At 39.9% G+C, this 22,970-nt stretch overlaps 1 protein-coding gene across 10 annotated transcripts in view; it reads right to left on the reverse strand.

Annotated features, from left to right (window-relative positions):
* Window positions 1-20,826, reverse strand: part of RTTN (rotatin) — a 151,048-nt gene extending 130,222 nt beyond the window's left edge. For 3 of the 10 annotated variants that reach the window (XR_007355250.2, XR_007355251.2, XM_048840142.2), the window contains exons 1-9: window positions 20,523-20,662; window positions 19,796-19,983; window positions 18,879-19,077; window positions 17,463-17,552; window positions 12,986-13,076; window positions 11,486-11,600; window positions 10,824-10,974; window positions 9,601-9,766; window positions 5,999-6,180 (exon numbers count right to left, since the gene is read on the reverse strand). Coding sequence is in view for 7 of the 10 variants with exons in the window: in XM_048840142.2 (XP_048696099.2) it covers window positions 5,999-6,180; window positions 9,601-9,766; window positions 10,824-10,974; window positions 11,486-11,600; window positions 12,986-13,076; window positions 17,463-17,552; window positions 18,879-19,077; window positions 19,796-19,983; window positions 20,523-20,553 (1,213 nt within the window). In the remaining 3 variants the exon portion in view is untranslated. Of the gene's footprint in view, window positions 1-5,998; window positions 6,181-9,600; window positions 9,767-10,823; window positions 10,975-11,485; window positions 11,601-12,985; window positions 13,077-17,462; window positions 17,553-18,878; window positions 19,078-19,795; window positions 19,984-20,522; window positions 20,664-20,688 lie in introns of those variants that run through there. The other 7 variants (XM_048840136.2, XM_048840138.2, XM_048840133.2 and 4 more) reach the window with 5 other exon arrangements.
* Between the last annotated feature and the right edge of the window lie 2,144 nt (window positions 20,827-22,970).

A 22,970-nucleotide genomic window follows, 5' to 3' on the forward strand; every position in this document is an offset into this window, starting at 1 on the left:
AGTCACAGACTTCTTTATTTTTTTTGGTCCATTTTCTTTCTCCTGTTCTTTTTCAATCTGGGATCTTTTGCCTTGTCATTCCCACCCCCTACTCCTTTTTTCTACTTCTTTTTTACTCTTTCATTTTGTAAGTTCCTTTTCTTGGTCCCCATTAACCAGAAGGTTACATTCTGCTTAATGTGGATTGCCTATTGGTGACTCTTTGAGGTAGCGCTTCATGTACTCTTACAGTTGAGGATCTGGGAGCAAAGAAACGTGGAATAGCAAGCCTGCAGATGTGCTGTACATGAGAGTTGCCGCTAAGCCATTAGTGGCCACAAAAGGAGCAGAGATGGAAGGCTGGCAGCTTCCAAAGTGACAGCTGCTGCTTTATCTGTTGCATATTTATAGGGAGTGGACTCAACATCATGCAGTTTTCTCAACAAGACAAGTTAGGCCCTGCCTCCTAGCATGGGCAAAACTTTAGTAGGGCTAAGTTAGGTTTGGCATTCTCAATGCTTAAGGTCTTCTTGCAATTGACTCACTGGGTACACTTTCTTCCCTATGCTTCCACTCCTTTGTGACATATTTGTTTGTACTTTTGAGGTTCACACACTAAATTTTAAAAAAGTTTCCCATTTGTAGCTCAGGAGGGTCACTGTAGTGTTCCTGATCTTAGTTATGGTTTCAAACATGTTAATTTAGTAGTGAAATGCTACATTTCCATAGTAAGCCCGCACCCGCCCACCCTGAGGGTGGGTACTTGATCTGGAGTCTAGATGAGTATGAATTCTGATCAAGAAATAGTCAGTTTACACTATCCAGGTAAGACTGAAGTGAGAGTGAGGGAAAGGGAAAGAGAAAACTTTTAAGGATCAGCAAAAGCAACAATTTCACTACCTAGTGAAGGCAACATCTCCATTGTCAAGGTAGAATGAAGTCTCAAGGTTCAGCGCAACCTCATGAATACTGATAACAGCAACAGCAGCCAGAGCATTTTCTAAATAGAGACTGCACCCACCTCTCACAGATAAAGACTTAGCTAACGTAATCCACACTTTTGTGACTTCCAAGCTAGACAATTTCAATGCACTCTACCTGGAGAGGACTATGTAGGCCACATGCACGCTACAGCTAATTCAACATATCGTGGTCCTCTTGCTAAACAAAGCAGAATGGTGAGAGTATCACACCAATACTCCACATTAGCATCCAGTCCAACACCAAATAAAGGACCAGGACCTTAAAATGTAATGCCACCAGTGGAAAAGAGCCAAGCTTTCTTAATAGCAACTCTTTCTCCACTTTCCTCACAGTTTCAGCAGCACCTTCAATCAAGGTGGAAGCTCCCACTGATAGCCCTAAGTGTGAAACTTTCAAGAACTGGTACAGAGTAGAGGACCTTTGCTGTGTGATATCACTGATGGCAATCATATCAACAGAACTTCTTCAGACAGGACTTTCTCAAATAAAGTAGCATAAGGACCCCATAATGTTTCTAAAGGAAGGCCAAAAAGATTAACGCCCCTCCCCCAAAGAGACTTAAAATAGGGATAAGAGCTTGGTCTAAGTTTGGATATATGCATGTGGCTCCTTAATACTAGTGACTGATGCATTAGAAATGCATCTATGCTAGCCCCTGAATATTAGGAGAAGGTCCTAAACAGAGCTAAATTAGTTATTTAAAATAAACTGATCAAGATTGGGCTACATACTGTAACTACCTTTTTAAAAAGGACGGGGCAGCTGAAAAATGAGTCCAGAAATATGTACAGTCAGTTGTGGAACTTTGAATTTTTACTTTGAATTTTTATAAATCAAAATTATAATAATGTTATATATTTATTTATAACTTTAACTTTTATCTTAGTGAATTTTCCAATCTGGAACTATTTATATTTTATATATTTAAAATAAAAATATCTCCTACTCACTGTTAAAAGCAAAATGAACCTTTCATTGAGGGTACATCTACACTTCAGTTTAAAGTTGTACAAGTGACAAACGACTGATAATGAATCTAATAATATGTAAATACCTTAAATGTTTTAATACTTATTTTGCGTTAAACGTAAAATGCAAAGGATAGTAACTTAGGGTATTGTCTATGCTACAAGCTGGGGGTGAGATTTGCAGCTCCCGAAGACATACTCACACTAGCTCTAATCAAGCATTGCCATCAGAGATCAGAAATGCTAGGTAAATACTCTATCTTCCCACAGTCGTGCCGCTGCGGCTACATTCTAGTTTAAGTGCACCACGTCAATTAAAGCTACCTTGAGTATGTCTCCTCAAGCTGAGACTCACACTCAAGCTCAAAGTGTAGACATACTCTGAATGACTATTCTTTGCCTTTTAAAGAGCAAAATAAAGTTTTATAGCATTTAAGATGTTTACATAGTATTAGATTTATTATCAGTCATTTATTACATTTAAACTGACTATACATTCGGAAGTTGTTAAAAGTCTGAAATTAATGCAGACAAGCATTTCCTCAACCTTTCAAGAATCGATTGTGTGATGAGAGTTTTAAATTAAGCAAGGAAAACTAAGTGGTAACCCTAACTCGTTCGCTTAAGGAGTCACAAATACAGGTTGATTTCTTTAGACTTTCAAATTACTGCACATTTCCATGTTCAGTTAGTTGAAGTCCTTTTACAGACCTCTTCGCTGTGAATCAACTGCAGTTAGAAGGCACATAAGACTTCGCTACTAAAGGGCAAGGGGAAATTTGGTAAATTAATGTATGCAGAAATAACTGCAATTATCAATGTGACTTCCACAAAAAATTAAGAAAAGTTTAGAAGCAAAGTATGATGCACCTAATTTCCCTTCCGTGTAAAACGGGGTTTAGAATATCAATATGTACATTGCTGTAATACTGGTAAAGGAAAATGAAGTAGTTGTGCTACCAGAGTCTGGAAATCTGTCACTATTTGCAAATAGAAAATGTACGGCTGAGTATGACTGAGGAACAGCATAGCAAAGTTAGCGTACCAGCCTTTTCTCTTGGATTTTAGACAAAACTGACCACCATTCTCAAATACTACAGCCATAAGTGGGACTGCCGGAGCTGGGACCCCTCTGGCTGGCACGCAGGGCGTTAATGGTTCAGGTCAGCCTAATGCTTACCAGTTAACCTTTTACATCCCTACTTCCTATGAGATACTAGTGTCCACTTGGTAAACTACCGACAATTAGTCCAAAAGAGTTCAATACAGTGAACAAGAGCTTCCCACATCCCCACACCACAATGTAGTTCAAAACGGTATTCAAATAAAAAAAAGTTGATCACCTGCCAACTCCTCAAACCAAGAGAGCTCCAAATAGGTTAATAAATAATGCAATTAATGAACTGCATGATTCTATAAACATGCTTCAAAACAAAGGCCAAGTAGTTGCTCCACTGATCCATAAGAATGCTGTGTGGCTGTTAAAATCATTGGTTCAGGGAGGTCTAAAATTGATACTTGCATCTAGACAGTTAAATACTGGATTATATATTCAGTAAATTAGAAACCATAAAAAAAGATCAATTTAAGAACTTTGTTATTGATTTAAAACATATTCCAAAAACATAAAAAGCCACTTAAATATTTTCACACAAATAGTGTCACTCAAGACAGTATAAAGTGATACATTAATAAGTCTGAATAGAAATCTTTACAAGTCAAATAATCTTTACACTATCCAAGGCAGGCCAAAATATACTACAGTGTAATTTTTGGATGAGATAACTTTTCACATTTGGTCTTACTTTATTCCCTACTAATTTAACCAGTTTAGAAAAATAAAGAGCGTATAAATATCATCTAAGATTAACAGTACCACTAACTGTGCCAACAATTATGTTCCAAGGCACATTCAGACACTGTTGCTAAACTAGCAATCCAGAGGGGTAGAGAGTTGTGAAGGAGAGAACGGGGGAAAATAAGGGTTGTCCCCAGATCATGGGGTTTCACACCTCCTGAGACGGGCTGAAAATATAGTAGGTTGTTTTCTACTTATGTCCCATTACCACCCTATGGGAGGCAGAGGGAGATATAACTAACCCACTTACACTGACAAAGCCATGTAAAGAATTTAAACTCTAGGTTGGGTGGTAAGGAGAAATTACATCACCCCTAGGTGAGGGGAGCAGGGAGAAACCACATCACCCCAGATCTAGACACATAGGGTACATCTATACTGGCATACAAGACCTGTGGCTGGCACAGGAGGCTAAAAATTGCTGGCTAGACATTTGGGTTCAGGCTGGAGCCTGGTCTCTGGAACCCTCCCCCATTGCATTGCTGCGTAGATGTAGGCTTATGCATCATCCAAAGGAACTAAAATCTTCCCCCAACTGCCAAAGCATAGCTGTTTTGTAGGATGAAGAGAAGACTGTACTGTGAATCTGGGGCTTTGCAGTGGCAGACTCAACTGAAAGGCAATACGCAAAAATCACAAATTAGCTTGAAATGTATCTGTTCTCTATAAATTAAATGGCCTTATATGTCTCACTATATAATCATAATCCATTCTGGCATTAAAGTCTATGAGTGAAACCCTGGGCTGTTTGAACTCAAGGGGAATTTTGCCATTGCCTTCAATGGTGCCAGGATTTAACACTATAAATCTATGAAAATGCAAAATTTAGAATAGATAAACTGCCCATTAAAATACTTTTCCTGATAAAGTTATCTGGATATTCCATTTACCAAAACAAAACCTATAACAACAGATGTCAAAAGTGACCTGGATTTTTCAGCTGGCTAACTAATATAACTGACAGGTTATGTAGATTTCTTACAGGAAAGGCATCCTCGTTCCTTTCTGAAACTCATCTGATCACCACTTTCTTTTAGTAAAGTCATTAATGAAATGCAAGAAGAAATCTGTGGATTCCATCATTCCATTTCCTCCTTTTTGCAGAAGCAAGAAAAATCTGCTTTCCTGGCAATAAACAGGACCCAAGAATAAGTACTCAAAGTCAGTACTGAGAAAGTAAAAGTAAAATATACAAATACTGAAATTCCAATTTGTGACAGGAAGATAAAGCACGAGTCACACATGATTTATTCGTTCTCTCTCATCATACAAGTCCTCAGTTAATAAATGTATATGGAAGTTTACAGAGAAAAAATTACAGATTAGTCAAAACACAAACACAAGATGAAATACTTTTGAACTTATTTTAATGTGGCACAACAGGTAGATTTTATTTCTAAAGTCCTTCTGAAATATTAATGTTTAGCAAATGGACACTAAGGCTCTATGTCCACCAAAAAAGAAAAGGACTGAACAATATAGAAAAAATCTAAAGGTTTCTGCCACACATGAATATTTTCTCACATGGACAAGGCCAAGAAATATTCCGAGTAGACCAGGGCTGCATGACAGGAAGCTACAGAGCTAGCCCCAGAGACGACGTACCTGCTCTGGGTTAGAAAGAGATCTTTTCCTTCATAGTGATTATACAGAAATAAGTTTTGATTAAAATGAATTTTTATTTTAAAAATGTGAATTGCATAAGCTTATGGAGGGCAACTATAGAGACACCTGTAAAGAATACAGTAAAGAGAAAAAAGAGAGCTGCATGTTCATGCTGGTGACAGAAAGAAACCACGTTTAGTTAAGAGAGGGTTTCTTTCCTGCTTGTCAGTCTACACACCCCTGTACCACTTTACTTTGTCTCAGCCAAACTCACTATTTTCTCTTCCCTTTGAATCACACTACATTCCTCGTCTCCTTCCCCTGTGCACTCAATTTCTTCCCACCGTCTTTTTCTAGGGCAAAACAGAGCCAGAGATCTATTAGCCAATCCAACTTCACAGAGCCTGACCAAATATCCCACAACAAAACAACCACAATAATGTGGTTAATGTGCTTAAGAATGGCTGCTTTTTTAAAAAAAAAACAACATCTTTATAAAGCACCCATTTTGAAAATATTATGGGATTCTCCTACTGGGATGGGATACAAAATGAGGGAAAATAAGGATTCCTGCACACACAAAAAACATCTAATATCCATTCACCTGTTCTTAGAAGAGGTACAGCATATTCCAGGGTGGACACACAGAACTGAGGAAGGCTGAGCTGTTGGAACTGTAACTCTAAAGTATCCTCATTTTCCAGGTCTGGCAGGTCAATGTGCCCTACATCCAGCGGTGACTGCAGATATATTCTGGAGTTTGCACTAGCTTGTGTACTGCTTCCACTACAAAGCAAATACAGTATAGTAATTAAACACTGTCAAACAAGATAAACTTAATCAACCATACAAAAAAAAGACCTGAAGAGGTAAAAAAGGATTGCACCCTTTTTTTCATTTCTTTATGATTTATAAAGGCAGACTAGCTTTTTCTCCCATAAACAAACAAAAAAAAAAAGGATGCGGGACATTTTTTTTCCTTAGAAATTTACAGTATGTTAAGTCTGATGTTGCCTGTTTTAGTAGAGATCTTCAAAGATGGACCTAGAAATGTGGATCGGGAATGAATGGAGCGTTGAATCTTTGACAAAAAAGAGTTTTTCCTTCCGTGTATTAGATGGTTGTGCTAAAACTAAGAGCAGGTCTACACTACGGGGTTAAGTCGACCTAAGTTACGCAACGCCAGCTATGTGAATAATGTAGCTGGAGTCGACATACGTTAGGTCAACTTATTGCGGTGTCTACACCGTGGTGGGTCGACGGGAGAAACTCTCCCGTCGACTTACCTTGTGCTTCTCGTTCCTGTGGAGTACCAGAGTCGACGGGAAAGCGATCAGTGGTCAATTTAGCAGGTCTTAACTACACCCGCTAAATCAACCCCCAGTGGATCGATCACCGCAGCACTGATCCACAGTAAGCGGAAACAAGCCCTAAGTAAGAACAAAACAACCCACAGTGGAGTGGTCTGAATTAAAGTCTCATTTCAATAAATCAGGTTTCACTTGCTTGGTATCAGCAATGTCATTTCCCTGCTACCTCTCTGGCTGCCCATAGAATCTTCCAGGAAAGAACAGTCCCTAGAAGACCTGATTTTCTAATGTGAAAAACAAGCTGAACATAAAATCCTTTACAGGCCTTGTTTATACATCAAAGTGGATAAACAGTGCCTTATTCTCCCACCCCCTTCAAAGACATCTTCAATACAATCAAGCATATGCATCAACAGTACATTTTGATTTTTATCTCTTTCCAGCTACCTTTAAAGGCTCCTAGATTCGCCAGATGTGTTGAACTGAAGATAGCTCAAAGACATAAGGTTTTTCTTATAATTGTTTTCATCTCTACAAGTCATTATTTTGACTAAATATTTCTAAGGATTTATAAAGCAATTCAAGATACAATAACTTTATTCATTTTCCCTTATGAAGAATTTGAAGGAAGTGATCTCTAGTATGGTTACATTATGTTATATTGTCTTTATATGGATTCCTCTTTCCAATGCACTTTGAAAGGATAGCAGCATATTCCTATAGATTCTTTGAACTTAAGAGTTGAAGGAGAATAAAAGGACGATACAGCAATGGAAACAAAAATACAGATGAATCAACAATGGATGGTTCTGATTGTCATACATGTGCTTATAAGATGAGGACGAGACGATGCATCAAATCATTAGAAGTATTAAGAAAAGGGAAAAGGATAGGTTTCCAGACAGAAGTTAAAACACAGACGATAGAAAAGTTCCAGAGATTTTAGACAAGAAGAGAAAGTGTGATATTTAGAAACAGAAATAGAAAAATAAATCAGATTATGAAAATTTGAACAAGAGTTGGTGGCTAGAAAGGATTCTTGTTTAATAGTATTAGACATAAGGATTGGAATTTTGAAGCAACACTTTTTCCTCTTTCCTAATTCTTTTCTCTCTGTTGTTTAATTCATCTCATTCTCTCGTTGAGCTTCAAGTTTTCCACCATATTGCTGCCGAGTTAAATTGTGGCTTTGCCACAAGCCTCATGCAAGAAGCAGTGAGTAGTTACACGGAACAGACACAGTCCAAGTTCTTGGCTCCCTTTTGTTCCCTGAGCATGGCATAGGTTACTTTCACTGCAGCATGAGCAGATGCATGAGGAACAGAACCAAAGCTCCATGAATTCCCCACCCATATGCATAGGATGGGCAGCAGTAGGCTGCTCCCAGACCTGTGCTGCTTCCTGTCATATGGACAGCCAGATCAGGAGACTAAGGGAGCACTGGCATGCAGACAGCGTTAAACAGGTCACAATATGGTACTTCATTAAGTTATCATTTGTTCTCTATATGTCCTCTCTCTCTCACCTGCTAAAAGTTCAAGTCATCCTATGTTGATTTCCTAGCCAATGAGATAGCCACCCATGCCATTTTCAGACGAGTTGATCTTTGCTAAGTCTTTCCCATGTTAGATTATAAAACACTTCAGGGCAGAGGGAAAGGTCTTCGCCTATGTGCTGTAAAGCACAGGGTTCATTTATCATGCTATATACCTGCTTAATAAAAACTCAATGTACTAGATCCAATAACTTTTTTACATAGTAATAATAGCTCTCAAGACCTTTAAAATTAATCATCTGAGCTACCATATCTATAATGTGAGAACACTTTATTGTATATTGGTTAGCTCTACTAACTATTAAGACTCAAAAAGGTATCACCATTGACTAAATAAGAATTCAGTCTTTTTAAATCCTCAACTAATGACCTAATAAAGGGCAAAGATTCTTACAGAGTGATTACAAATCTTGTGCCAAGAGGAGTACCACATATACACACTAACCTCTACATTTTAAGAGTGTCCAGTAAATCAGTTATAAGATTTGAATTATGTGGCTAAATCATGTACAACTGAAATTTTATGTGGTCAAGCTTGTATGCCAAAAATCCTTAGAAACTTTTTATGTAAGTGTGTATAATTACATCAGATTAAATTACACTCATTCTAAATTTTTTCTGTTACTAACTGTTGAAGGGAAACAAAAAATCCCAATCTCAATACTTGTCAAATAAATAGGAGAAGAAGTGGTTTTCAAAACTCACTGTAAACCAAGTCTACACACACTGAATTGCTGATTTCTTATCTTTAGCAATTTGAGAGTGTCAGATATTTGTAGTTCATCTCTAAAATACCAGACAGTTCTCTCTTTAGGAGCAGAATGAGAGAGATCAAAAGGATATTAGAAATTGTGAATATCATTTAAAATTTAAGTTTCGTTATTATAAAGACTTTTTCCAATTAGCATCCTAATTTCAACAATTAGACTTACAGAAGAACCTCAGAGTTATGAACACCAGAGTTACAAACTGACCGGTCAACCACACACCTCATTTGGAACTGGAAATATGCAATCAGGCAGTAGCAGAGACCAAAAAAAGCAAATACAGTACCGTACTGTGTTAAACATAAACTACTAAAAAAATAAAGGGAAAGCAGCATTTTTCTTCTGCACAGTAATATTTCAAAGCTGTATTAAGTCTATGCTCAGTTGTAAACTTTTGAAAGAACAAAGTTTTGTTTAGAGTCAGAACATTTCAGAGTTACAAATAACCTCCATTTCTGAGGTGTTCATAACTCTGAGGTTCTACTGCACATGTTTTCCCACAAGCTGGCTAGGAGCAAAATAGGTAATTCTGGTAATAGGCAACAGGCTTAACTTAGCCTCCCACTTTGTTCACCTGGAAGACGCTGCATCCCAGTCTTGGCCATCACCTCTGGGACGCTGACCTGTACGTCCAATCACAGATGGTCGAGGGCTACTACTTCCAGGTGATGGATTCTGGGAATGATAAGGTCCTCTTGCTTCTTGGCCATAAGACATAGAAGAATTCTGAGAAGCTGTACCTTATACAACAAAAGCAGAAAAATAAATTTACCACGCACCTCTCTGTCCTACAAACCGCTCGGTGAAGCATGAAAAGTCCAAGCTGGTTAACAAATGGCAAAAAAAACTAACACTATTCATTAAAGTAGAGTAAGAAAAATAATGAGGAAAGTACAAGATGTTGGCACAATCTACTTTAGTCCGTATGAATCTCAAAGTTGAGAGGTTCATTTCGGACTAACATTGGGGAAAAAAAACAATTTAAGCATAATTCTTGGGTCTGTAAAATTCAACTAGAAATCTCACATGAACATTTTGTGTTGTATTTTGGTACTTCTGCTTCAAGTTCTAGAAGTGCAGAGCCCAGTAAAGATTTTTTTAAAAAGTTATCTAAGCCTCAAAGAAGTTTGGGGTCAGTCAGCTTTTGGTCAAAGATGTGGGTGCTCTTACTCAAAAAGTAAGTGCTCCATTCATCATACAAAAAAATGTCTGAATCTTGCTAGAAGCGCAAAATTCAGTTCAGTCTTAACTATAGAATCACAAGCAGTGTTTCTGTAACAACATGCTTGCAATGTTTTATGAAAAGCTCTAACATCAAAGCAGGCAGAGAAAAAAGATGAAATTTGGCTGAATAATAGGCCATGGAAGGAGAGGGTGTCCTTCAGTCTTTAGTGAAAGTCAGTCATGATTTTGCTGGGTCATGAGGCTTTGCTTCTAGATCCAGAAGTCCCAGGTTCAAATGCTGCTGTTGATGTTTTAATTTAATTGAGGTCTCCTCTCCATTTGAGGCCTGTACAGTTGGACTCACAGTAACTAATGCACCTAGTTTTACAGGTGGAGGAGCATAAGAAAAAATTCCAATTAATATTTTTACAATCCTAAAACATTTATAAAATAGTTTTTATTTAACACATGTAGCATGCACAGCCTACATGTGAGAGAAGAGATTCATCATCACTTTTGAGCAAGGCAGCAACCCAAACTCACATTGCTACAGGATGGAATTTTCAAACATGACAAATTATCATCTTTAGAAAATCCATTCCACAGTCACACACAACATTTATATATACACACCTTGGTCAGTGGAGAAAAAGCCTGGATCTCTGTGAAAATTAAGCCTATTTCTTAAGAAGATACATAACTGTTGCAGGCATGACACAGCCTGCAAGGCTAAGCGGTGTTTTCCAGATTTTCCAAAAGCCAGCTTTAGTAGAGACAGAAGGCTCTAAAAACACAAGGATTAACAGAAATTTGTAAACAAAAATAAAATAACTTCTGAACCAGTGTAAGCAAAACCATACCGAAAGGACAGTTAAAAGTTCTTTGTTCATTGAAGGCAACATTATTAGTCCGAGGAGAAGTTTGTACTTCATACTATTTTCAAATGAGTCTCTGTCGCCAGCCTAGAAACAACTTTTATGGGAGATACTTGCCATTCACCTTAGCCAGAAGAATGTGGAGAAAAAACCCAATTCAAGTATGCATAGATTAGATGTTGTGAACATCTAAGCAGGTGACTATAACAAAATTAAAAATGCAGGTTTCCTCTCTTAAGTGCGCCATGTAGTAAATTCCATTTTCTCCTTCCACTTAGCCAAACATTCATTTAATTAGTGTCTATCTAAACACAGAAGCATCGGCTCCAGATGGATTATCAGGAAAATTTATTTGAGCTCCTGCTTTACATGGCTCGCTTTGTAACCCAATGGAAAGTTTTAGGTGATGGTAGTTCTAACCTGAACAATCTTTGGTCTTTGAAGGAAAATCTCAGCAGGGAAATCTTGCATAATAACATCCTGTAGAAGCTCACACGTACTCCAAATTAAACTGTGGTTATTACTTCTCAAAGAGCTAAAAATTGAGTTGAAATTAGTTAAATATCAGAAATACTAGAACGGTGGAAGTCATTAGAGATAGACTTTTCCTTATAAAGCTATCAGTGCAATTGAAAGCATTTTCCAAGTAAAGGTTCCTGCTTGTGTTATTTTTGTAGACAAACGAGCAATGTTACACCCAAACTCAATTCCATTTGCGATCAAACCAATTTTCAACCTATATTTCTCAAGGAGAAGCTATTTCCTTAATCCCTTCAGAATTTTAAATTGAGATAAGAAAATCAGAAGTTCCCTGTGAAATTAGTCGTTCCCTATGGTAAACAACAAATTGACTAATGTCATAAGTAACAAAATTCTACCATTACCACTACCCAAATTAGCAACATTGAGAATTTCAGTCAGACATAAGAATTTACATAAAGGAAGCCAATTTAGAACAAATGGCATTTACTCTAGCTTTACTGTTTTCCGTTAAAAAAAAATTCTTTTCTCCACCAACTTCCCTTTCTCAAGTCCTTCTCCTTTGCTTTTTCAATTTTCTTTCATTCCACCCTCTCTTCCCTACTGTGCCTCTTCTTTCATTACAAATAGTTTTTAAATACCTAAGCCAAAGTAGTAACCTTGTCCTGTTTTGTGAACCAGAAATCTGTCAAACTGTCACATTTAAAGGAAAAAATAAAACATTAAATATATTTTCCAGATTTTGGAATTTATCAAACAGGAAAAGTAGACAAATCTGTTTCTTCTGCAAACAGTGACACATGTCAGTTGGAGATGGAACAGGTCTGTTAAGTAATCTAGTCCATCTTCCTCCATTATTCTCTGTACTAGACATATACTATCTGCTGTTTTGCCTATTCTGAAGTGATTCAAGCAACAGAAGTTTTTACCACAACACTTTAAAGGCTTTTATAGTTTAAAATTCCACCATCAGAAAATCATCTAGTTTTCAACAAGGGAGTAACATCAACGTTTAAAGCCTTTCACACCAGGAAGGAGGAGCATTTGGCTCAAGGGACTGGAATTGAGACATACTAGCTACAGCTGACTGGGTTCATATCTATCTGAGTTACCAATAATGATTTGGTGACCCATACAAAGTAAGCTCATGATCTTATTCTAGTGAGTACCAACGAATTGTCCACATCCCAAAACCCACCAAATTGGCATTGTTGGCTGACTCAGCAATTTATGCTAAAGGTAAAGGATCAGGACAAAGTTCAGACACTGTAGTGGGTACCGTGTACTATGACTGCTATCAGCCTTCAGAATAGCTTTTATAATCCCTCAGTTCATTTAAAAAATATTCACAACAGGAGCAGTTAGTGCTGAAAAGTGAAGTTTGAGTGGTTGCAATCCAATGAAGTAAAAAATATTACTATAAAATCTCCATTACTTTACCTTTCATTTGATGAAAGAACATGTCTATCCGTTGTGGTCAGTGTTAACCAAGGAAATGTGGAAAACTTCAAACACTTCACTGCCTGATTTACTGTTAAAAAGCATATTCCAAAAATGTTAGTGTATTTCTTTAGAAGAGTCAACATGTGTACAGTGAGAAACAGAATTTTTAATTATAAAACCTGATTGAACTAAATCTATTTGAAGAGCTGCCAATGAGAGTTTTCAGTAGAGTAATCAGAGAATGAACAAGTTGCAGTCACTCATTGATATTACATAAAGAGATTCAGTAAGGAGTAGCAATATTTCCCCTACCTCACATGCATCAACCTGTAATCTTATCTTGTTCTTCTGCAAAAACATATACTTTCCCAAACTTGAACATAAAAGAATTATATTTCCAATTTCTACACTTAATAATAATTTGTGTAATTTCTGCACTTATTTGTTTTTCTTATTTGTGACAATATCTTGTTTAAATTAACCTTTTAATTAAAAATTGCATTTAAGTAATTTTGTATTCCTAATGATGGCTAATATGCTGCTGAAAAGTGAATTGGTGAAAGAAGTATGGTAATGCCAATGTCAACTTGTAAAACCTAGTTTTCATCTTGTGACACTACTGACAGAACAATTAAAAGAACATTACACATTATGGATTGCTTTTCAGCAGGCTGGTCTGATTAACTGGATATAGAGCAGTGGTGGGCAACCTGAGGTCCATCAGGGTAATCTGATTGCGGGCCACGAGACATTTTGCTGACATTGACCGTCCGCAGGCACAGCCCCCTGCAGGCCTCAGTGTCCGCGGTTTGCCCCCCCCATCAGCGCCTTCCCCTCCCTCCTGCCTGCCGAGATCAGCTGTTTCACAGCATTGAGGAGGCTCTGGGGGGAGGAGCAAGGAAGCAGCACCCAGGGCCCCTCCCTCACCCAGCACCTCCTGCCCACTGCGTTCAGCTGTTTCATGGTGTTGAAGAGGCTTGGGGGGAGGAGAGGGGGGAAGGGGAAGGTGGAGCGAGAACGTGGCGCCCAGCTCCCCTCCCTCACTCGCAGAGCTTCCTCAACGCTGCGAAACAGCAGATTGCGGTGAGCAGGAAACACTGGGGGAGGGAGTGGGGAGGAGTGAGAACCCAGTGCGCAGCCTCTCCACTCCCTCCTCCAGTGTTCCTTTGCCTCCTGCCCACCACGATCAGCTGTTTCGAGGCCAGCAGGAGGCTCTGGGAGGGGGAAGGGCAAGGACATGGCTCACTGGGGGAGGGGGCAGAATGGGGTGGGAAGAGGTGGGGCAGGGGCAGGAAGAGTCATGGTGGGGTGGGGACTTGGTGAAAGGGGTGGAGTGGAAGGCAGGGCCTGGGGCTGCGCCAGGGGTCCAGCAAGTCCGGGCCAGCACCTGTGTCTCCTTGACTTAACTTCACGGTGACTACCTGGTGTGGAAATTTTTAATCAAAAGTTTTCTTACACCATCTAACAACGGAAGGCAAGTGCAAATGGAAAACAAAATACACAGATGAAAATCGAGGCTTTCAACAGGAGTGGGAGAATAAGTACTTTTTCATTGAACGTAATGGTAAGGCCACGTGTCTTCTTTGCCAGATGTGTATTTCTCGGTTCAAATCTTCAAACTTGCAGTGTCCTTTCGTTTCTAGCCATGCACATATGGATGAAGAATTCCCACAAGGTTCTGAACGCCACACTTTAAAACTGAAAACTTTGAAAAAACAAACAAATGTAGAACCCCAGTTCTTCACCAGATTTGCCAACCGATCACAGATTGTAAGGTTAGCCTCCTATTATGTGGCCTGGCACATAGCCTGTGCAAAAAAGCCTGACTCTGAAGGTGAGTTTATAAAAACTTGCCTCACTGATGTGATTTCAATCCTGTCACCAGAGAACAGGAATCTACAGAAGAAAATTTCTGGCCTGCAATTTTCACGCCACACAATAAAATGCAGAATCTCCGACCTGAACAGTGACATCGAATCGCAACTTAACTTGCAACTTCAGCAGTGTGAGTATTTGAGCATCCCTTTGGAATAGTCATGTGATGTACTCCATAAACCTCAATTAACGGTATTTATCCGGACTACGTCTGACAACTGTGTTGTAAGTGAAGAACTCCTAGCTATCGTGCCACTAAAGGACAGAACTCATGGATGAGATCTAAAGGAGGCATTGATGTTAGTTGCGAAACACCACTTTCCTGTACAGAAGCTCACTGCCATTGCAACAGATGGGGCTCTGTCCATGTGGGGATCTGTGATATGAATTAGTGGGGCTTTGTAAGTCTGATGAGAGCTTTCCCGAATTTTGGACATTTCACTGTATTAGTTATCGGGAGCAACTGGCATCTACAAATCTCCAATTTGATCACATCATGAAACATATCTTGCACATTGTGAATTTCATTCAATTCAAATGCACTCAATCACAGACAATTTCAAAATCTAATCCAAGATCTGGATGAAGACAACTTCCCTGCCGATTTGCCATTTCACTGCGCAGTTCAATGGCTATTGAGAGGTAAAGTTATTTCCTATTTTTTCGAGCTCCTAGAACCAGTAAAATTGTTTATGAAGGAGAAGCAAAGAATACACCCTGAGCTTACAGATCCTGGATGGGTTCTAGACTTCGCATTTCTTGCAGACATGCTGTTGCATTTGGATAAACTAAACGTGGACTTACAAGGAAAATTCCAGTTACTGTCTGATCTAAGCGTATTTGCGTTCATGAACAAACTGCAGTTGTTTCACAGACAAATGCTTGAGAGATAGCGGACACAATTTCCCTCAGTGTCACAACTTCAAGCTAGATCAAAAGAAGATGCTGCAGAACCCCTAAAATGGAGCACAACTAGATACGCGAGCATGATTAAAGACATTAAGGACAGTTTTGAGGAAAAAAACCTCAAATCAGATTTCTGATTGACCCTTTTAGTGCTGAAGCGGATTGTCTGAAGGCCCCTTTAGTCACTGATAAAGCAACATCCCAGATGGAAATAATAGAACTTTTGGAAGATGACAGATTGAAATCTGTTCAGAAGACAGAGGGGACCCTTACTTTCTGGAAATCTGTACCAAAGGATAAATACTGCAACATCAGAGGTGCAGCCCTAAAATTAATTTTGATGTTTGCCTCAGCCTATCTTTGTGAGTCTGTTTTCTTGACGCTCAAACATGTGAAATCCAAGCACCGATCCGTTCTGACAGACAGCCACTTAAGAGAACTGCTGCATTTGAGCACAACTGAACACAAACTTCAAAGGAATTGCTGAAAGCAAAGACTGCCAGAAGTCCCACTAAGTAAAAGGTTAAGAAAAGTTGTTGTTATTGTCGTTAACTATACATCAAATGATATAATGATTATGTGTGCATGCACACACACACACAAACACATATAAATACATGTATGTAATCATTACATAATACTGTGGCTCTTTGGCAATGTACCTGGGTAAATTCTGGCGCCTTCTCAGGCTCAGGTTGGCCACCCCGCATTAAAAGCTACCAACTAGTGAACAAATCTGGACTGGACAGAACAACAGGATGGTCGAAGTCTGGGGGAAGCTAATTTTCTCCAATTACCCCACAGGCGGTGTTATAAATACAAAGGGAAGGGTAACCACCTTTAAATCCCTCCTGGCCAGAGTCAAAACCCTTTCACCTGTAAAGGGTTAAGAAGCTAAGGTAACTTTGCTGGCATCTGACCAAAGTGACCAATGAGGAGACAAGATACTTTCAAAGCTTGCCGGGGCGAGGGGGGGGGCAGCTCTGGTCCTAGGGTCACTGGCAATGGGGTCTCAGGGCCCCATTTCCTTAAAAAGGTAACAGACAGAGCCCACGGACAGGAAATATGCTAAGGAAGCCAAGGGAATAGACATTTCTGAAGCCTGCTCAGATCACAGGAAACTTAAGAGTATACATGTCCAGCATATGAGGTCCAAATACAGCAGTAAGGTGATTGTCCAGGCAGGGGAAGTTTGATCAGGGCCGTGTGTGACAGAGGTACTTCTGCTATGTTTCTTACAGTTATCTCAGTGATACTAGATAAATAAAAAAGCATTAGTGCTGTTTACTATTTAGATAAAGGATAACATTTTCAAAAGTATGTAGGTCCCATTCTCAAAAAAGACTTAGGCGTATAAGAGTCTAAATTTCATTGCAAGTTAATGGTATTTAGGCTAATTCCCTAAGTCACTTTTGCCACTGGAATTTAGGTCCTTTAAATTTTAAAATATTAAAAAATTAAAAATGTTCTAAAATGTCTACTTTTAATTGTTACTCCACTAGAATGACTAGATGAAAACTAGATTTATCATTTCTACCAGTGGAGTTTCTATGGGGCCCATATTCACGAAATGGCAGCAGGAAGCAGAAGGCACAACAATGCCAGTTGTAATTAAAAAGATATTGGAAATTATATTTTCCACAGAATCCTCTATTGAATATATGTGTATGACAGAATTATTTCAATTGCATACCAACTGATCTTTTGGGAGGGATTTCCATCTGTTGCAAATTACTTCTGCCTTGGTGAAAATATCCAGTGACTATTTCTTCTTGGGGTAAAACTAAAACAAAACAAAACAAGGCAGTAAACAAAAAAAGCACATTTTCATTGTATATAAATACTGTATTTTTCTGTATTCTGTGGTTGAACTGTTTTCTACTTTATCCCTAAATTAGAAATCTTATGGAGTTAAATGGAGTTATTTATTTCAGATATTACACTTTGCCCGAGTCCTCTCTCGAGTTGTAATTTTACAATCACATTCTCCAATTTGTAAGATGTTTCTCTGTTTCCTTCTTGTGTCCTAGGCAAACAGGGAAACTGACTATACACAAAGTGCTGCCAAATGAACAAAGTAAACAAACTGAAAGACAGAGAAAATGTTTTCCTCTAATCTGAAGTACTAATTTTGTAACAATAGTCGGTAAAGTTTCCAAAGAGAATGATAGTTTAGAGGTACACAGTCAACCTTAAAGTAAGTAGCAGGTCAGTTCAGCAGTTTATTGGGCTTTTTAAAATATATAAACATATGAAATACACACATACACACACACACACAATTATTCTAATATCCCTTTGGAACATCAATAGCAATATGGATTTCCAAAAGTAAGCTTCAGGAAACCAAGTTAGGAATCTCATTTGGTCTAACCACGTCCACGCTGTTAGCTTGATTTTTAATTTTTCCCTACAATTAAAAAAGGCTAACTATTTATCGAAGGGGCAATTGTGGCTTCTGATTTAAAGAACTGAGTAAAACTAGCACATGCTTATCACATATAATTTACACTGGAATCAGAAGTTACTGTCACGTAGTAGCATTGTGATATTTAGGGTAGGCATATGAGAGGGGCTGTAGCTTAGTAGCTGGGGGGGAGAGAGGGGGGAAATCACCACATTTCATACACAGTGGGAATCAAAATTGGAGAAGTAAAAATCTGCCTGAGCTGTCAAAAGAGAACCAATAAAGCTAGTTAGGTTCTTTAACAAGAGTTAATGGCCTAATCTTGATTCCTCACAGAGGCCCAGTAAACAAATTATGCACAGAGAAATTCTGCAAGAGTCGGAAAGGCTGCAAGAGCCAAAAAAAGAGCTGTTCCGCTCTCATACACTGCAGCCTCAAAGCTAGAATAGCTGCTGATACTACCATACTCCTTTACCCACACACAAGGGGGTTAGGCCAGTGGAGCAACATAAATGATACATCATCACCCTTGCCCAAAAACACCATGAGCACTAGATAAGGAGCCCCATGAAACAAAACTCTGTAGTGCCTTCTCCCAAAGACACTTGTGTTCAGAAATGTAAAGAGAAAATGAACAGGGTGTGAACTGGAATATTCTTTTTAAAAAACCAAGCAAGTAAACTTTTCAAAAATATAAATTACCTAGTTTGTCGTCTGACGGTAAGGGCTGACCTTGATAAGACACTGCTGGATAATTGGCAGGAATTTCTGAAGGAAGTAGGAAGAGCCCATCTAGGATCCCATCAATTACAGTCTGCAGATTTGGATCCATATTATGACGAAGTTGAGAAAAGAATTCCACTGCACCAATCCCAACCAATTGCTGGACAGCAGACGGATGCTAGATCAGAAAGAGGATAATCAGACTTGCTGGCAATTTCTTTAAGTTTCTGTACTACATCAGAAAGACATAGCTATCGAACTTAAATTCAGCTTTTTGTTATCTTACAGAAAATTTAAGTTTTTCAACTCAATATCAAATGTTTTCCCACACTGTTGTATGGTGATTAGCGCAGGGAACTGGGAGTCAGGATCCTGTTCCACACCCAACTCTGCAAAGGACTAGCTGTGATACTTGGGGCAAACCATTAACTTCTTTACATGCATCCAAATTAGGCAAATATCCCCTATTTTTCAGCAATAATGCTGCTCTGCAGGTGTTACCAGTGCTGGAAACTTTACCATAAATGGAGTAAAGGCATTTTAACCACTGTATTCTCTAACCCTGTTCTAAGCAAATCCCTGTTCTCCATTTTTCTGATTATTTCAGTATATGTGGCAAAAGTTGAGACTGGTCACTGCACTGGGAATCAAGTGACAGAGTTATTTTTCCAGCTCTCCCACTGACCTGCCATGTCATCTTGCACATGTTATTTCACCTCCATGTCTGTTTCATTATCTATGCAATGGTTTTAGTGATATTAATCCTCATTTGTAAATTAATCTAAGTTAGTTGCAAAACACTCTAAAAAAAAAAAAAAGAGCACAGTGTACTGTGAGTAAATTCCATTTATGTCTAATATTGTAAATGCATACTGTTTAAGAACAAGATTTCATACCTTTACCAAGTTGTTCACCAAATTTAGTATCTCCTCTTTCATTGGAACTATAGGAAAATTGAACCATTCCAGCAAATGGAGAAAAAGCAACTTTTCTTGGACTAGATCAGCATATGAAATCAAATTATGATCTAATTTACACAATATATTCTTGAGAGCTCGTTCTCTTATCTCTGCAAGTTGATGACCTGTGCAAAAAAAGACGACGACGGCAAAGGAGTGCTAAAGAATTAAAAAGTGGTTCAGAAACATATCTACAATACCACCCCAATTCTTAGTTTTATTTGGTGTCTCAGCAGGGACATCTAAGATTTAGGAAAGCTTGTGCTGCTGCTTGTCACAGGGACAAATGGTACTTCATTCTCCATGTCTGAGTCAATAGCGCATCTTCTAAAGTTCTAAATTCACTTTTAAATAAAAAGGCTGTATTAATACAGCAGTATCTGCTTTGGTTCTACTGTGTTCAGAGAAAAGGGACTTTGGGTACATTCTTTGTAAATAAACAGCACTGCCCGTGCCCCCAGCTTGTCTGTGCAGACACCTGCGCGCGTAGCTACACGCGTGGACATGGCCCGTGTGCGCGAGTGTCCGCGTGCGCACCCCCCCGTCAGACACACCGCCCGGCGCGGGCCGTGGCAGCGGGACCCGCTCAGCCCCCCACACCCACGGCCGTTCCCCGGGCAGGGGCGGCCCGAGCAGAGCGGAGCAGGGGCCGCGGGGCAGCTACCGAGTTTCCTGATGAGCGGGGCCAGCTCCATCCCCGCGGCGCCGCTCTGCCCGCCCGGAATCCAACCGCCGCAGCGCCGCGTCCCGCGGCGAATCCGCTCCGCCTTGAGCAGGAGGGAGCAAGCGGAGAGAGACCGTTGCTGTGGGGGGGGGAGGGGTCAACAAACCGCAAGGCATCCTGGGAGGTGTAGTTCTTCCACCACTCTTCCTGGGCGGCCTGCAATTCCCAGGATACCGCGCGCCCGGAACGTGGGCTCGCCGTCGCCCGATCCCGTGAGTTCGGTCCCCCTGGTGGGAGAGGAGGGGGCAGCAGGAGGCGCGGAGCGAGTCCCTCGGGAAGAGCTCCGAGCTGGGGCTGAGCGAGGACGAGGCGGGCAACCAGAGGGCCCCGAGCCTGCAGGGGAGCCTCACATGGTGCCCAGCCCCGTTGGGGCTCCTCGGGGTCGCTGGGCCTCGTGGAGCTCGCTTTGGGACATGAAGTTCCCCCACGCGACTGAAGGGACTCAGCCCATCCGCCTGGCCCCGAGCCAATGCTGTGTCATTTCTCCCGCTGCAGACCGGCCACGGAGGGGTTGCTGCCCATAGCTGTGCCAGCGTGCAGTGGAGTGAAATTAACTAAAGCATAGATTTCAGCCTTACTCTTTCAGTAACTCCCCAATGTCTGTGCTGTAGGGCGAAACTATTCTGCTTTGATCTCCTTTCCTTAAGCAAAAATGAATAGGACACTTTGTCCCCTTCACCCTGAGGTCAGTTTAAAAATCATGAGACTAAAACAATGAATTGTGGGTTCTTTCTGTTTGCTCTCTGGTATTGGAGCACTTAGGGATTTATGTTTTCAGTCTTTTTTCTCACAGACATAAGGCTAGAAACATTGTTTGTTTTTATGATAAAAGCTAAGATTCCCAGACAATAACATGATTTCAGCAGCAGGGGCTTTAAGGAAACCAAACATCATCAGGCACCAAGGCTGGCATCAAGAATTACCAAGCTGTAGAGAAGGAGTTGTGACAGTTAAACTGAGAAGAGGCATGATTCCTTTATTTTTAACTGCTACATATAACATGATAATGCTTGTAAAAACATCCTTTTCTTAAATGATGGAGATTTCACTGGATATATGATTGTCCATAAACTGGTTATCGAGATCATGAGGATGAGTAGAGAGAAAAGAGAGCAAAGTGGAGGAGGATGATAATAAATGTTTCTTTCGGAATCACATTTAGCATCCCCCATAGCACTACTTTATATATTTTTGACAGAAAGCAAATAAAATGACCCCTTCTGATATTTTTCTCTCATACAGTATATCTGCTAAAATAATATGCTACTAGAAAACCATGCAGGGATTAGAATAATTTCTTCTAGATTACCTAAAGACATGTTGTGATGGTTTGGATCACAGAAACCCCCTGGGAGCTGCCACCTGATGTGCCAAGACTACTTCTGCCCCTGCTTTCCTGCCCTGGCAGCTTAGAACTCCAGCACCTTGCCTGGTTTGAGCCAGACCCGCTAGCCTGCTGCAAACCCGGACCCAGGTCTGAACCATGTCCCCTAACAGCTGTAGGCTCAATTGAAAGCAGTTTACAGAAGTGTTCCTGTCCTTGACACTCAGATGCCCAACTCCCAATGGGGTCCAAACCCTGAATAAATCTGTTTTACCCTGTATAAAAGAATTAAGATACCTGATGATTTGTGCATGAAGTTCAAAATTTAGAAATGTTTCTGGTAAAATGTGAGGTCTTCTCTAATATAGGACTGTTTCCTTAGCAAACAGATGGATGCCCTCATTCTCCCACACCTCAGAGTGCTAAATTTTCTTCTCATTCAGTAATCAGAGATGTCCATCATTTTGCAAGATAATATTTGTGTCAATGGAGTAATAAAACAAAGGGGCTTTATTGAAATAATAATAAACATGCAATGATTGCTGCAATTAGTTTTTCCACAGAGGCTAGAATCACACAGGTCTAACTGTGGAAAGAAATTTTTCATGAGCAAATACAGAAACAGCATCTCTGGCAGAGTGACATTCTTTTTGGCTATAAATTACAACCTCATACAATGAAAAGTAAAGTGCTCCCATCAGAGAGGAACTCTCAGGTTTCCACAATGAGATTGGTGGGAAACTTGTGAGTTCCATGGGAGTGTTTCACTCTTTCGTGGAACTGTGGATTGGCATTATACCTCAGTTGTGAAGTGAAGAGAAGGAATTGCTTAGCTAACACAGCCACTCCCTGTGACGTTCCACTCTGGTGTTATCTGGACCAGTGATCCAGATAGGTCACTCCAATCCTTGACTATGGGAGCCAGCTTTGCCCTGCTCTGCTGTTCATGCACAGCCTCTGGCATGTAAGCTGCTCCTTGAATTGTGCAACCAAATGACACTAGCCAATATCTCCAGTCACAGACACAACCCTAGGAACCTCCGTCTTGCAGTGTCAAGTTATGC

Source organism: Caretta caretta, chromosome 2 (genome assembly GCF_965140235.1).
Source record: "Caretta caretta isolate rCarCar2 chromosome 2, rCarCar1.hap1, whole genome shotgun sequence".
Classification (NCBI taxonomy): Eukaryota; Metazoa; Chordata; order Testudines; family Cheloniidae; genus Caretta; species Caretta caretta.